Source organism: Myotis myotis, unplaced genomic scaffold (genome assembly GCF_014108235.1).
Source record: "Myotis myotis isolate mMyoMyo1 unplaced genomic scaffold, mMyoMyo1.p scaffold_m19_p_10, whole genome shotgun sequence".
NCBI lineage: Eukaryota > Metazoa > Chordata > Mammalia > Chiroptera > Vespertilionidae > Myotis > Myotis myotis.
The window spans coordinates 46729575-46745558 of NW_023416314.1; the positions used below are offsets into that span (position 1 = coordinate 46729575).

The 15984-nt window shown below is 41.6% G+C and overlaps 1 protein-coding gene across 2 annotated transcripts in view; it reads left to right on the top strand.

The window, feature by feature from the left end:
• SWAP70 (switching B cell complex subunit SWAP70) overlaps positions 1-15984 on the top strand; it is a 69854-nt gene that overhangs the window by 25193 nt on the left and 28677 nt on the right. For both annotated transcript variants that reach the window (XM_036325349.1, XM_036325350.1), the window contains one exon: positions 10572-10745. In XM_036325349.1, the coding sequence (XP_036181242.1) occupies positions 10572-10745 (174 nt within the window). The remainder of the gene's footprint in view (positions 1-10571; positions 10746-15984) is intronic.

Below are 15984 nucleotides of genomic sequence, written 5' to 3' on the forward strand. Positions count from 1 at the left end.
GAGCCTGCAGTCGCTTCTCAGTCATGAGTGTGCCAGTATTGCTCTAGGATGGGAGCGCGGAGACCACAGAGGAGCAGCAGCGAGCCTACTGAGTGGTGGCAGCGGCAGGAGCAGCGGGCTAGGATGAGCGGTAGCGGCGCCCGGCCCAGTCTCTGGCTCCTCCCGGCCGCCTGCCACTTCGCACACTACTACATCTCTTGGGGGATGTAGGACGGCCTGTTTTGGCTGATCCCCGCAGGCCAGGCCAAGGGACCCCACTGGTGCACAAATCTGTGCACCGGGCCTCTAGTATCTGAATAAAGAAGATTTAATCACATTGTACAGAAACTGATCTGTGAGCTCTCAAAACCTCAGTTGATGCTGTGCTATCTTCTGGAGCTTTGCTTGGCTGCTGTTCTGTGCAGGTAGCTCACTCGTGCTCTATCGATGCAGTATACGTAAACATGTCTCGTATTCAGCAAATATTTGATGACCTGCTGTGTGCGTGTGTTTAACATTAAAAATTAAAGACGATAATGTCTATTATTAAAATATAGAACATGTTGGGAAAGCCTCAGAAATCTGGAAATTGCTTTGTTTTTCAGGGCTAGAATTTGTGTGTCTGGGCCAATAGATAGAGAGATATGGTTTAATATTTTTTTTGTTATTGGTAATACTCACCTGAGGATTTTTTTTCATTGCTGTTTTAGAGAGAGTGGTAGGGAGGGAGAGAGAGGGGGAGAGAGAGACACACAGAGAGAGAAACATTGATGTGAGAGAGACACATCAATGGATTGCCTCCCTCACGTGCCCAACCAGGGCTGAAGATTGAACCTGCAACCCAGGTACATGCCCTTGACTGGGAATCCTACCTGTGATCCTTCCTTGTGAGGGATGATGCTCTAGCCACTGAGCCACACCAGCCAGGTCATGGTTTAATATCTTAAAGTGCTGTGCCCTAATATTGCATTTTGTTTTCCTGGGTGTAACTTTATTTAAGCATTTTGAATTTTACATTTTAAAATGTTCTTTATTTTAGTATTTAGGGTATTTTAAAGTTTTGTTGCCGGGGAAGAAAATATAGCAGGATTTAAAAAGTCCAAAATTAGCCACTAAATTTGGAGAAAACCTTATTCACAGAGCGGGTGAGGATGTGATGAAACAGTGAGCCCTTGTTTACTATTGCTTAGCCACCTGGAGTGGAATCTTGCCAGTCCTTCAATCCAAATAAAGCTGCCAAGGATTCCATGGTGTGGGCTTAAATTGAACAAAGATTAGTGCTTTGTTTTGAAACTTAGTGGAAAAAAATGCCAATAGCGGCTGAAGCATGATAACATAAAATCGAGAGATTGTTATCAGTCATGCAAAGAAAAAACATAATAATGATTAAATATTTGCAAGAAGTGCTTTCATATATAGACTGTCTCATTTGATCCTCATGTTAATCCTGTGATGTGTAGCTGGAATTCTTACTCCCATTTAACTCAGGAGGAAAAAGAGCACAAGGTTACCTAGTGAATAAGAGGTAGATAGTTTGTGAACTTAAGCCATTTAACTTCTAGACCAGTGTTCTTTTTTTAATATATTTTTTTATTGATTTCAGAGAGGAAGGGAGAGGGAGAGATGGAAACATCAGTGATGAGAAAGAATCATTGATCGGCTGCCTCCTGTTCCCCCTCCCCTCCCACCCTACTGGGGATTGAGCCCATGATCAGAATCAAACCCGAGACCTTTCAGTCCGCAGGCGATGATCTATCCACCGAGCCAAACCGGCTAGGGCTAGGCCAGTGTTCTTTTAATTGTACTATTGAGGGATTAAAATGATTCTCTTCTAGAATTACTGTTTCCCAGTTTGGATACATAGGGCAGCGGTGGAGCAGCTTAAAAGCCACTCTGATCATTTCAACTGACCTCAGCCTCCATTTAGTTCTCTTAGGTTTCCTCTCAAGGGCTTTAAGAGGATTCTTTTCTCTTCATTAGTATGTGGTGTTCATTAGCGTTCATTTTGGCCATTTCTCCTCCCAGGTTGTTTTAGTGGTTTTCTGCCTTTGCTTAGGAGAATTATTCTGAAGAGGTTGGGACTGAGAGATAAATTATTTGAAACTTGCTTTCCAAAACATAATTTTTCCATTTGGTTTCTATATTTCTGTCTTCACAGTTAATCATTCCTGTTGTTCTTCATGTTTTTTTTTTTTTAATTAAATCTTTATTGTTCAGATTATTACATTGTTCCTCTTTTTTCCCCCCATAACTCCCCTCCTCCCAGTTCCCGCCCCACCCTCCGCCCTCACTCCCCACCCACTGTCCTCATCCATAGGTGCACGATTTTTGTCCAGTCTCTTCCCGCATCTCCCACACCCCTTTCCCCACCAAGAATAGTCAGTCCATTCCCTTTCTATGTCCCTGATTCTATTATGATCACCAGATTATTTGTTCACTTGATTCTTAGATTCACTTGTTGATAGATGCATGTTTGTTGTTCATAATTTGTATCTTTACCTTTTTCTTCTTCTTCCTCTTCTTAAAGGATACCTTTCAGCATTTCATATAATACTGGTTTGTTGGTGATGAACTCCTTTAGCTTTTCCTTATCTGTGAAGCTCTTTATCTGACCTTCAGTTCTGAATGATAGCTTTGCTGGATAAAGTAATCTTGGTTGTAGGTTCTTGGTATTCATCACTTTGAATATTTCTTGCCATTCCCTTCTGGCCTGCAAAGTTTCAGTTGAGAAATCAGCTGACAGTCGTATGGGTATTCCCTTGTAGGTAACTGAGTTTCTTTCTCTTGCTGCTTTTAGGATTTTCTCTTTGTCTTTTGCTCTTGGCATTTTAATTATGATGTGTCTTGGTGTGGTCCTCTTTGGATTCCTTTTGTTTGGGGTTCTCTGTGCTTCCTGGACCTGTAAGTCTATTTCTTTCACCAGGTGGGGGAAGTTTTCTGTCATTATTTCTTCAAATAGGTTTTCAATATCTTGCTCTCTCTCATCTTCTGGCACCCCTATAATTCTGATGTTGGTACGCTTGAAGCTGTCCCAGAGGCTCCTTACACTATCTTCGTATTTTCGGATTCTTTTTTCATTTTGCTTTTCCAGTTGGGTGTTTTTTGCTTCTTCGCATTTCGAATCTTTGACTTGATTCTTGCGCTCCTCTGGTCTGCTGTTGGGTGTCTGTACAATATTCTTTATTTCAGTCAGTGTATGCTTAATTTCTAGTTGGTTCTTTATCACAACATCAAGGGTCTCATTAGATTTCTTGAGGATCTCACTACATTTATCGGCGGTCTCACCCGTCTTTTCGAGGGCCTTACTAAGTTTATCGGCAGCTTCTAGACAGTTCTTGAGAGACCTTAAAAGTGTGGTTTTGAGCTCTATATCTTCCATTTCTAACATTTGCGTCCTGTTTCTTTGTCTCTGCATTTTTTTATCTTTTCTTGGTGCACCCCCTAGTGGTCTTTGTGCGCAGTCTTGTTGTAGTTAAGCCTTGATTGTTGTCGGCATTACCGGGGGTGATTTGACCTCCAGGCTAACTGGCTATGAGAGTGTTCTTCATGTTAATAGAATTTATTAGGACTTCAAATGAGTAATATATCTGATGTTCTTGTATCAAATATTTTGCCTCCTCTAAGTGTTAACTTTTTTTTGTTTGTTTGTTAAATTTCTTCTTTAGTAAAGAATGGAATTCTGTAAGCATCTAGGAACAATTTATACACACACACACACACACACACACACACACACTAGTGGCCTGTTGCACGAAGATTCGCACAATAGGCCTTCCTTTCCCTGCTGTTGGCACCGGTTTTCCTCTGGCACCCGGGACCCAGGCCTTTGGTCCGGCCACAGCAGCGAGGCTTGGCTTCTCCGCTCCGGCTGCTCCCAGCCCCTCCTTTTTTTCCCCCCCCCAGCTCCTTGAGCGGAGCCCAGGCCCCCAGCCCCTCCTTGCGCGGAGCCCAGGGCGGGTGGGAAGCTTGGCTTCCTCCGTTGCCGGAAGCAACCCAAGCCTCCATGCTCGCTCCAGCTCCGTGGCTGCCGCCATCTTCAGTCATCTTCAGTCTTCGCTCTGCGCCTGCGTATGCAAATTAGCCACCATCTTTGTTGGGTGAATTTGCATAGTCACTCTAATGGGCTGGTGGGTGTGGCAGAGTGACGGAGTGATGGTTAATTTGCATGTTTCTCTTTTATTTGTGTAGATATTTTTTTTATTGATTTTTTACAGAGAGGAAGGGAGAGTTAGAAACATCGATGAGAGAGAAACATTGATCAGCTGCCTCCTGCACACCCCCAAATGGGGATGTGCCTGCAACCAAGGTACATGCCCTTGATTGGAATCGAACTCAGGACCCTTCAGTCCGCAGGCCAATGCTTTAGCCACTGAGCCAAACCGGTCAGGGCTAGGAACAATTGTTTAAAAAAGTTTTAAAAACATTGATTTTAGAGAAAGGGAGAAAAACGATTTGTTGTTCCACTTATTTATGCATTTATTGATGGGTTCTTGTATGTCCCCTGATCTGGGACTGAACCCAAAACCTTGGCCTATCATGTCTCCTGCATGCCCCCTACTGGGAACCGAGCCAGCAAATCGGGCATGTGCCCTGACTAGGAATGGAATCATGACCTCCTGGTTCGTAGGTTGACACTCAACCACCGAGCCACACTGGTCAGGCCTCGGAAGAATTTTTTGTGCGCTCTCCTTCACTGCCTCCCCCCACCCCCTTTTGGCAAAGAGACACTATACCTGGATTATCTGATGGAATAAATGAAGAAAGTGGTACAGTGTTAGCTTTTTACTATTGAGTCCCAGTAGACTACATCAAAAACTAGTTCTGCTTCAGCATGTTTACGAGGCAATCCAATTCTTTTGTGAGACTTAATTACCCATTAGTTTCTTTGGTTCAAATAATTGTCAGTTCTTTTCCCTGATTCTACACGTTAAAGGTTGGTCTGGACTCTGTGATTAAAGCCAATATTCCCCTGGTAATATGCTAAGTCCTAACTGGGGAAATCTGCTCCTTTCTAACATAAACCGTTTTGTTGTTGTTGCATTTTTTTCTGTTTTTGTCTTTTTTGGAAACACATACATGCAAAGGATAAACACACCAAGAGAAATATTTTAGTTCAATACAGCGTCCCTTCTCTTGAGGCCAGCAGCCTCTATGTTCCGTTTTCCTAGGCTGACATTTGTACTCTCTTACCAGATGCTTGAGTTCATGTGTCAGTTGTAGCTCTTCCATAAAATGAGTTTTCATATTTCTGTTAGTTGAATGAATATACCTTCAGCACTCAAAATGTCTTCAAAACTTCTGAGTGAATAAAGAGGTCCTATGTTGAGTAGGCAACCATTAATCTACTTTCTGTGTCTATGGATTTGCCTATCCTGGACTCATATCATATGAATGGAATCATAAATATGTGGTCGCATTGTAGCATGTAACAGTGCTTCATTCCTTTTAATGGCTGGATAATATTCCATTATGGATATACCACATTTTGTTTGTACACTCAACAGGTGATGGGCATTTGAGTTATTTCCACTTTTTGGTTATTATGAATTTGTTGCTTTGAGCATTCATGTTCAAATTTTTGTGTGGATGTGTGTTTTCAGTTCTCTTGGGCATATACTTAGGAAGGGAATTGCTGAGTCATATGGCAACTTACGTTTAACCTTTTGAGGGATTGCCACGCTGTTTTCCAAAGCAGCTGTGAAGTTTACTTTCCTACCAGCAATGTGCGAGGGTTCCAGCTGTTTCATATCGTCACCAGCACTTGCCATTTTCTGTCTTTTTGATTATAGCCATCCTTGTGGGTGTGAGGTGTGGGATCTTACTGTGTTTTGATTTGTATCTCCCTGACAATTAATGTGAAATACTGTCCTTAAAGTGTTTTTCTTAATTGTAAAATGGTTTCCTGTATTGTAAATACAGACTTGTGGTTGTAAATTTTTTAAAAAAGGGACTTATTCAGAAAATATTACCCTTACCATCTTGAGGCAGTCACTTTTAAAATTTTGATCTGTTTACTTTGAGTTGTTATTTTTAAAAATACATTTGTATGATTTTTCAAGCTGGGATCTTATTGAATACTTAACATTAATATTTCCTTTCCCATGTTATCAAAATATTTTTGAAAACATTAGTATAAAGATAAAAATGCTAACATTTATTTAGTCCACTGTGTATCAGACACTATGCTAAATGTTTTAAAGAGGCGTTACTAGCCCTAGCTGGTTTGGCTCAGTGGATAGAGCATCGACCTGTGGACTAAAGGGTCCCAGGTTCGATTCCAGCCAAGGGCACATGCCCAGGTTGTGGGCTCGATCCCCAGTGGGGAGGGTGCAGGAGGCAGCCGATCAATGATTCTCTCTCATCATTGATGTTTCTATCTCTCTCGCCCTCTTCCTTCCTCTCTGAAATTAATAAAAATATATTTTAAAAAAAGAAGTGTTACTAGTTGGTATGAAAATTTTAATTTAGAAACATGAGTTTAGTTTTATAAATACTTTTAGTACTTTGAGTCAGAATTGAGGTCCATAACTACCATCTTATTCATATGTATGGGTTCATATGTATTCATATGTATGGGAAAAGCAAACATATGTTAAAAATAAGAAGAACTCAGACCCAACCTGAGCTTGCTGTAGCAATACAGTCTAACCTATTCTGGTGCCTGTCCTCTGTGAGACAAGCCGTTACATAGACTTAGTGTTAAAAAAAAACAACCAGAAAACAATTCTACACATTTTTTTCTAGGAAATTATCTTCCATTTCGACATCCTGAGATCAGTGACAGCTGTTGTTAGTTTTCCAAAAGATGTGAGACTGTCAGTTTAATGTGTCTGATATAAATTGGGATTTGGGAGCAGTTCGTAACCTTAGATGAGATGGAGTACGGAGCCATAGATTCCTAGACCCTTTATAGTTAGAATGAACTTAGAGAGGATCTCACAGCCCAGCGTGCTCATCATGGCTCGCAGGGCTGTGTTCTGTTTGGCCTCTGCCAACCTCTCCAGCCTCCACGTTCTCCACTCCCTTCTTGTTCACTGCAGTGCAGCCATGTTGACCTCCTCTCTGTTCCTCAAATTACGAAGACCTCTGCTGCCACAGATCCTTCAGACATGCTGCTTGCTCTGCTGTAAGGCTTCCTGTGCCCATAGCATGCAGCTGATTCCTGTTCATCCTTTTGGGTCTTTGCTTGATCGTCACTTCCTCAGGGAGGTTTCTGTAGGTAGCGCCCCACCCTCCCCAGAGCTAACCAGCTCTGCCTCCATGTGTTCTCAAGCATCCTCTGCTTTTCCTTCAGAGCACGCACCACGGTTTTTATCACGTAGGTGGTTGTGCTTTTGCTGTATTGTTTCCTACCTGGTGTGTAAGTTCTCTGATGGCAGGGACTGGCTCACCGTTGTCCAACGCTATTGATTGTTTCCTTTGTGGGCAGGAGTTTATGTTTGATATAGTTTCATTGGTCTGTTTTTGCTTTTGTTGCCTGTGCCTTCAGTGTCCTATCCAAGAAGTCATTGTCTATTCCAATGTCAGGAAGCTTTTCCCCGATGTTTTCTTCTAGGAGTTTCAGGTCTTCCATTTATATCTTGACGCTGTTTTTGAATTAATTTTTGTATATGATATAGGGCAGTGATGGCGAACTTTTTGAGCTCGGCGTGTCAGCATTTTGAAAAACCCTAACTTAACTCTGGTGCCGTGTCACATATAGAAATTTTTTGATATTTGCAACCATAGTAAAACAAAGATTTATATATATATATATATTTTTAAATATATTTTATTGATTTTTTACAGAGAGGAAGGGAGAGAGATAGAGAGTTAGAAACATCGATGAGAGAGAAACATCGATCAGCTGCCTCCTGCACACCCCCTACTGGGGATGTGCCCACAACCAAGGTACATGCCCTTGACCGGAATGGAACCTGGGACCTTTCAGTCCGCAGGCCGACGCTCTATCCACTGAGCCAAACCGGTTTCGGCAAAGATTTATATTTTTGATATTTATTTTATATATTTAAATGCCATTTAACAAAGAAAAATCAACCAAAAAAAATGAGTTCGCGTGTCCTAGGTTCACCATCACTGATATAGGGCAAGGGTCCATCTGAATAAGATTCCATGTGAATTTTAAGATAATGTTTTTTGTTTCTGCAAAAAAATGCCATTGGGATTTTGATAGGGATTGCATTAGATCTAAATTGCTTTGGGAGTATGGACATTTTAACAATATTGTCTTCTAACCCACGAATATGAGATGTCTTTCCATTTATTTGTCATCTTTAATTTCTTTCAGTAATGTTTTGTAGTGTTCAGTGTGCAGGTCTTTTGCCTCCTTGGAAAAGTTTATTCCTAAGTACTTTATTCTTTTTGATGCTATTGTAAGTGGGATTGTTTTCTTAATTTCTTTTTCAGATTGTTCATTATTAGTGTATAGAAATATAACTGATATTTGAATGTTGATTTTATATCCTGTAATTTTGCTGTATTTGTTTATTTGTTCTAACAGCTTTTTGTAGACTCTTTAGAGGTTTCTACATACAATAAAAAAAGCAGCTCAGCCGGTGTGGCTCAGTGATTGAGTATTGACCTATGAACCCAGAGGTCATGGTTCAGTTTGAGTCAGGGCCCATGCCCACTTTGCAGGCTCAATCCCCAGTGTGGGGCTTGCAGGAGGCAGCTGATCAATGATTCTCTCTCATCATTGATGTTTCTCTCTCTCTCCCCCTCTCTGAAATCAGTAAAAATATATTTAAAAAAATAAAAAAGAGCATATCATCTGCAAACAGAGATAATTTTACTTTTTTCTTTCCAATTTGGATGACTTTTATTTTTTTTCTTGCCTAACTGTCTGACCAGTACTGTGCTGAAAGGAAGTGGTGAGAGTGGGCATCTTTGCCTTGTTCCTGATCTTAGAGGAAAGCTTTCAGTTTTTCACCGATGAGCATGATGTTAGCTGTGGGCTTTTCATATATGATCTGATTCTTGTACTTTTAAAAAAGATGTCAGTGCTATCATTTAATACTCTTTTACCTGAGTATCATTAAACTAAGGAATAGTGGAGTAGGTTTTAGAGGAGGAATGAGCCGAACACACAACTTATTTCCTAGGATAACTAATTTATGGAGAATTTTCTTGGTTTCTGATCCCACTGAAATCTTTTACCCACACTTTTCAGCTGTCTTGAAGAGAACTAGAGATCACTGAAGTGCATGCAGAACCAGTGGTTTTTCAATCAGCCCCTCCTTAGTTTCCCACTGCTTATCAAACCTTCTCAACTGTTTCCTCGCCCAGTTCTCATATCTTTGTGGTTCTCCTACCACTTTGAGTGCTTTTTCAGTTATCCCAAGTCCTCTTCCTCCTCTTGCGTTACCAATGTGTGTATCCCCCGAGGTCCTGTTTCTGATCTCCTCTCTTTTCTCCCTTTGTGGTCTCTCTCCGTGGTCTCATAGGCCAACATGGTTTCAGTCATCACTGGTGTGCAGTTGATGCACTGATCTGCCTCTCCTCTTAGCTTAGTTTCACCTCCCTGATTGGCCTTGGACACCTCCATCAAATGTCTTGCCAGAACTTCCCAAACGGAAAACTTTATCTTTCCTTTGCCCTTGTTTCGGTGTCCTTCCTCCTGTGACTGTTTCCCAAACAGGGAGGGTGGGCTGCTCCTGCCATGCTTTTTTGCTGATGCCATTTCCTTTCTGTCCTTTGGAATACTTTACCTTGAACTCTTCAACATAATCCAAGGCTCACCTTAAATACCGTCTTTTCTGCAGAGTAGTAATCTGGGCTGCAGATGGCCTGCTCATTCTCTGCTCCAAAACCCTTCAACTGGGGGTTTCCTATAGACTATTTTAAAAAAAATTATGAAGCTCTCTGTGATTTCTGTGTTTGCTTTTCCAGCCATAAATTTAGCCACTCCCCGCCAGGAACCCTACAATTCACCGCATAATCCACACGGAATCTCTGGTTCCTCAGAGCAAGACTGTGTGCTTTCATGCGCCTGTCATTTCCCATGTGGCATAGCTTTCACTTACGTTTTTTTAGGGGTGTGGGTGGATAGAGTTGATGCTGGTGGCCTTTGAAACTAATCCTATAGAGATGTCTTTCATCATGTAGATGTCATCCATCTACTGAGTTCTACAGCAATTTGGCATAGTATTAACAGACAGCATTTAAAGTTTGATTTAGACTCTGTTTTTGTTTTTTAAAATAAATTTGTATTGATTTCAGAGAGGAAGGGAGAGGGAGAGAGAGATAGAAACATCAATGATGAGAGAGAATCATTGATTGGCTGCCTCCTGAATGCTCCCCACTGCGGATCAAGGCCATAACCCGGGCATGTGCCCTGACCGGGAATTGAACCAGGACCTCCTGGTTCATAGGTCAACACTCATCACTGAGCCATGCCAGCCGAGCTTCATATAATATTATTAATTGAGCCTTTAAAAGTGTGGTACCTAAGCATATACACTGAAAATGTATTGGTGAATTGGATTGGTTAAAATGGAAGCCTATAGTGAGCTTTGTTTTTTGGTTTTACTGGGCTTATGTTATATTACTTATTTTGGATTGGTTCATTGGAATTTTTCCTTATTCCTTTTTAGGTCCAAGACAACTTTGACAAGCTTGAATTAAATAGAATGTGTTGGACCCTCTGTGTTAAAAAAAACCTCACGAAGAGTCCCCTGCTCATTGAGGAAGAAGATTCATTTAAAGTGTGGGTTATTTTCAACTTTTTATCTGAGGACAAGTATCCATTAATTATTGTGCCAGAAGAGGTAAGGTGTGGCTCTGGGCCATCTTCGCATTTAATAGATCGAACTTGGAAGTGTTTGTGTTAAGTCACTGTAGATATGAAGCATTGGACTAGACTTTTTGGATCAGAGGCAAAACGGCTTGAATCTAAAAAAGGTCCAAAACTTAAGTGATTTGGGGTCATGTAATGTCCCTGGAGACTTGCAGACAGGGTGGGGCTCTTCCTCTCTAAATTGCTGTAATTATAGACAAATCCGTCCTCATGTCCAAAGAATATTTATTCAGTACAAGTTACATCATAATTTTTTGTCTACCTGCATATTGATAAAACCATAAGAACTGGTCAAGTGATGCTATATGGGCAACATATAGGATCCAGAATGTTTTCAAGGCTGTTTTATGTAAGGAAATACTATTCTTTTTCAAAGTCCAGGATGGTGACTTTTAACTGTACTTCCCACAGTAAAGGAAAAAGGACATTGCTTGTTTTGTTCTGAGTTATTTTTCCTAAGGTTCCAAAAGAAAACAAATAGAGGAGTAAGGTTTTGTGAAGTCTTACTGCCCTTTAAAAATTACACCGGTAGCCCAGCTGGTGTGGCTCAGTGGTTCAGTGTTGATTCATGAACCAGGAGGTCACGGTTTGATTCCTGGTCAGGGCACATGCCCGAGTTGCGGGCCCCGTCCCCAGTAGGGGTTGTGCAGGAGATGGCTGATCAATGATTCTCTCTCATCATTGATGTTTCTATCCCTTTCTCCTTCTCTCTTCCTCTCTCTGAAATCAATAAAGACATATTTTAAAAAAATTATACCTGCAATACATGCTTATTACAGTAGAAAAGCCTTATAATATGCAAAGTTAAAACCAGCTGTAGTCCTCCCCTGAAAAACAAGTTATCTGTAATCCCTTAACCTTGGACAAATTATTTAACCTCTTAGGCTTTAATTTTCTCATTTATAAGATGTTACCTCTAAGGGGTGTGAGAGTCTGCATTTAAGTACCTAGCTCAGTGAGCAGCATGTAATATGTACTCAGTAAATGTGTTGACTCTAATGACTACTATTATTGCATACGTTAGCCTGTGTGTTTGCTGAAGATAAATTTCCAGCCGTGGAATTCCGAGTTCTAGGAAATGCACAGTCTCAAGGTATTATTAGGTGAACAAGGCAAAATTGCTTCCAGAACTGCTGTACCAATGTATACAGTGTATACTATACACACATCAGTGGTGGTTGAGGGTGCCCTTTACTCCCTATCCTGCCAATACAGAGTCTAGAATATAACTTCTATGATGCTTGTTCATGTTAGGAAAACCTTTTAAAAACTTCATACTACAATATTTTATTTAAAATCAGCAAGCATTAATTAACTACCAACAATAAGGGAGGCACCAAGAGGAATACAAAGTGAGAAAGAAAGATTACTTCCTGCCTTCAAGGAACTTACAGTCTGCTGGAGGGGAAAAAATAAATCAAGTGTCATTCAAAGCAAAATGGACTACCTGTTCTCAGAAAGATGCAAATGCCATGCAAATTCAGAGAAGGCAAGATTTATTCCAGCTTGGGGGAAGTAAGGGGACAGGGCAGCTTTTTCAGAGAGGCAGTGTAATGTAGTGGCTAAGAGCAGAGTCTTGAAGGGTAAGACAGTCAGTATGTGAGGCTTTGTGGACTTTTTGGGCCATCCTGTCTGTCTCTGTCACAGGCACTCAGCTCTGCTGTTGAAGCATAGAAGTAGCCACAGACGCTACATTGCTGAGCTTCAGTGAAATGGATGTTGAAGTTTGAATCTCATATAATTTTCATGGGTCAAGACATTTTTTTGGACTTTAAAAAACTTGTTATTCCCAACCACTTTAAAATGTAAAAACTGTTCTTCCTTGGATCATGGGTGTGTAAAAACATGCTGTGAACCAGGTTTGGCTGCTGGGCTAGCTTTGACTCAGGGGCCACAATTGGCTGTCCCCTGATGAAGAGCAGGGGTCTGGAGTCAGATCTCTGGATTTGAATTCTGGCTCTATCACCATTCACTAGATGCATGACCTTGGGCAGTTTTCTTCATTTGTTTTTGTTGCATTTTCCTCAACTGTAAAATGGCGCTAATTAAAGTATTTACCTCCCACTGTACTTGTGAAGATCAAATGAGAAGAATGCCTGGTCCTTAGTGCTGATCAAGTATTAGCCATTATATCTATGGGGAAAGCAGTACTAGTGCTGGGTCTTAAAAGATTGGAAGAGTTTTGACTAATAGAGAAGAATTCTGGATGGAAGAAACAGTGGGCAAGGTTCTGTGGGGCAGGAAAGCAAAGGGCATGTGCTGAGATGCGTGAACGATGCTTACTTGGAAACACCAGGACTAGATGATTTAGGGCAAAAATAAATGTGTGAAAAGGATGTTGGGTAGTTCACAGAATTGCCACGATGGCCTAAAAACCAGGTGTGGTGGCTGGAACTATACTGGTTGCTCCAGTGAGGACTACAAGGGAAATGTTGTACCAAGGAACACCTCTGGCCCTGCACCCTGGGTGCTGCCCAGGAACTCAGGTCTTCCTGCAGCTTTCTTGTTACCAAGGAGAGTTCTCTATGGTGCCCACTATCCAATTCACATTTGGGATGATGCATCTAATTGGCGGCCTAGGTCACGTGCCATAAGCTAGCTGCAAAGGAGGCCTAGAAAGGGTACATTTACATTTTTACTCTTACATTGGGAGGTAGGGGATTCCCCAGACATACGAAGGGCTTTAGATGCTGGGCCGTCAAGAAGACTGATACATATCCCGTCTAAGTGAAACATGATGGCTGTGACGAAGAGTGGTAGTAGATAAGGCTGTGCATAATTTTGATTTTATCCTGTAGGCAGTGGGGAGCTGTGAGCCACTGATTTTTGAGCAAGAGAGTGACAGGTAAATAGATGAAATATGGAGAGGTGGGAGATGGGAAGTTAGGAGAAGGTAAGTGGTATTAAGGACTAAAGAACAGTAGCATCAGTGAGAATGGAAAAGAAGGCCAGATAGGAGGGACCTGGAGGTCACAGAACCAGGCGCATAGTGCCTTGCTGTGCGAAAATACAGACAAGTGTCAGGCTGGGCAATTAGGAGGTAATATAGTGTCGTTTAAAGCATGGTCTTTGAAATCAGACTGCCCGGTTTGAACCCTGACCCTCCCACTTTTTAGCTGTGACTTTGAACAAAGTAGTTAACCTCTCTGTTTGGGTTCCCCCAGCTTCAAAATGGGGATCACTATTCTCTTCGTTGGACTCTTGTGAGGGTGTAGATAGTTGATGTATGTGAAGCATTTAACGCAGTGTCTGGTCCCAGTGTAAGTGCGCACTGACTGGTGTGTGTGTGTGTGTGTGTGTGTGTGTGTGTGTGAGAGAGAGAGAGAGACAGGATGATGGGTACATTGGGGATACAGTGGATGCTGATGTGTTTGATAGATTTGGTACATTGGTACATCCTTGTGGAGCTGTCCTGTATTCAGTTGAAGTGCACACCTAGAGCTTGTGAGAGGCCAGGGCCAGACACAGAGATAGGGAAGCCGTGGTAATAGGTTAGATCAGGTAGGAAGAGACTGTAGTGGGAGAGGAGAGGCTGAGGACAGAATCTTGGGAGCGTTTTGACAGCGGGAGGAGGAAGTAGATTTGGTAAAGGAAGCTGAATTGAATAGCGGGTGAGGTGGGAGAACTGAGAGAATGTTGAGTCATGGGTACTCAAGAAAGAAAAAGTTCTAAGAAGCAGAAAAGTAGTTCCTGGCATTCACTGTCACAGAAAAATTGGATTTAGCAATGAGGTGGTCATTGGTTACCAAGGGAAAGGCAGATTCACTGCAGGTGGGAGCAGTTTCTTAGTGCTTGGTAACCATAATGATGTAATTGCCCATGTATGTAAAAGGGGAAATACAAAATAAAACATGCTGTGGAATTTTTGTCCACAGAAATTGTCTAGCTTGCCCTGGCTGGTGTGACTCAGTTGGCTGGGCATGATCTCGTGCGCCAGAGGGTGACCAGTTCAAGTCCCGGTCAGAGGGCATATACTCAGCTTGTGGATTTGATCCTTGGTAGGGGGATTGTGGAAGGCAGCCAATCGATGTTTTTCCCTCTCCCTTCCTCTCTCCCTAAAAATCAATTTAAAAAACCTTAAAAAAAAGAATAGAAAAGTTAAACAAAATGTCCAGCTTAATACAGAGAAATATACCAGTGGAAGGGGATAGAATATTTATAGATAGAGAAAAAGATATGCCAATGGTATTATAAAAACCAAGCTGCTGCTTGGCCAAATTATGCTAGTAAAATCTCCAGTATCATCTTTTAAGACATTTTGTAGTTACACTCAGTGCTTCCAAATTTGTTAGTGTTTTCCTTGGAACTGGAGGAGGGGTGGTCTCTGACCTGTGATGTTTTGGTTCTTTCCATTACTAAAATATTCATGGTGAACTTGAAAGTGACCTTGTCCTGATTTCAGAATTAGAAATTAGTGAGTAAGGAGACTTACCTTATTCCTCGGGGCAGCACTTGATTGATGTGAAGGACTTGTCATTGGCTTTAAATCATCACGGAGCCACAGGCTGTGAAGGGAGCCAGTCAGCATCACCTTCCTGACTGCCCTGCTTAAACTCGAAAGATTTCTTTTCCAGGTGGCTCGAAGAACTGGGGCCCACGTGACTATCGTTTCAGCACCCGGGCCCAGCCAGAACTCCGTGGCAGGCTTACCTTCATCTTGGCGGGCTGACAGGGACGTCTTGGTCCCCTTTCCAAACAAATTAGTCTCATTTGGGAAGGGAACAGCCTGTCTTTGATGTGACAGAATAGCCAGGCAGCCTACCTTGTCATGTTACTGTTTGGACTTCCTCTGTGTTTTGACCTCCTTAACTCCTTCTAGTTAAAAGGAGAATTGGTTTTACAGATTATTCCTCCATGTACAGGAGTACTTGTGTGGGGAAAGAAGGGGTCGTTAAAACAGATTTATGTGGAAATGCTTTGTCTGGCTGCTGAGCCAGTCTCCTGGAGTTTGAATTTTTTGTACTCTCAGCACATCTCCTGTCCTTTGACCAAGCACTGCAGACTCGAGGTCACACTGTTTTATGGGAAACACTAGAATCATAATATTTCTTAAGGTGGCCATCTCTCTTAGATTTTTTGCTTTCTTCCTAAATACTTTAATAACATTTACAAAACTGTATTTTGGTACAGTTTTAGACTTAGAGATTTAATAAAATGTAATGTGAAAAAAGATGTATTTAAAATATAAGATTTGAAATGTCTTTGTTATG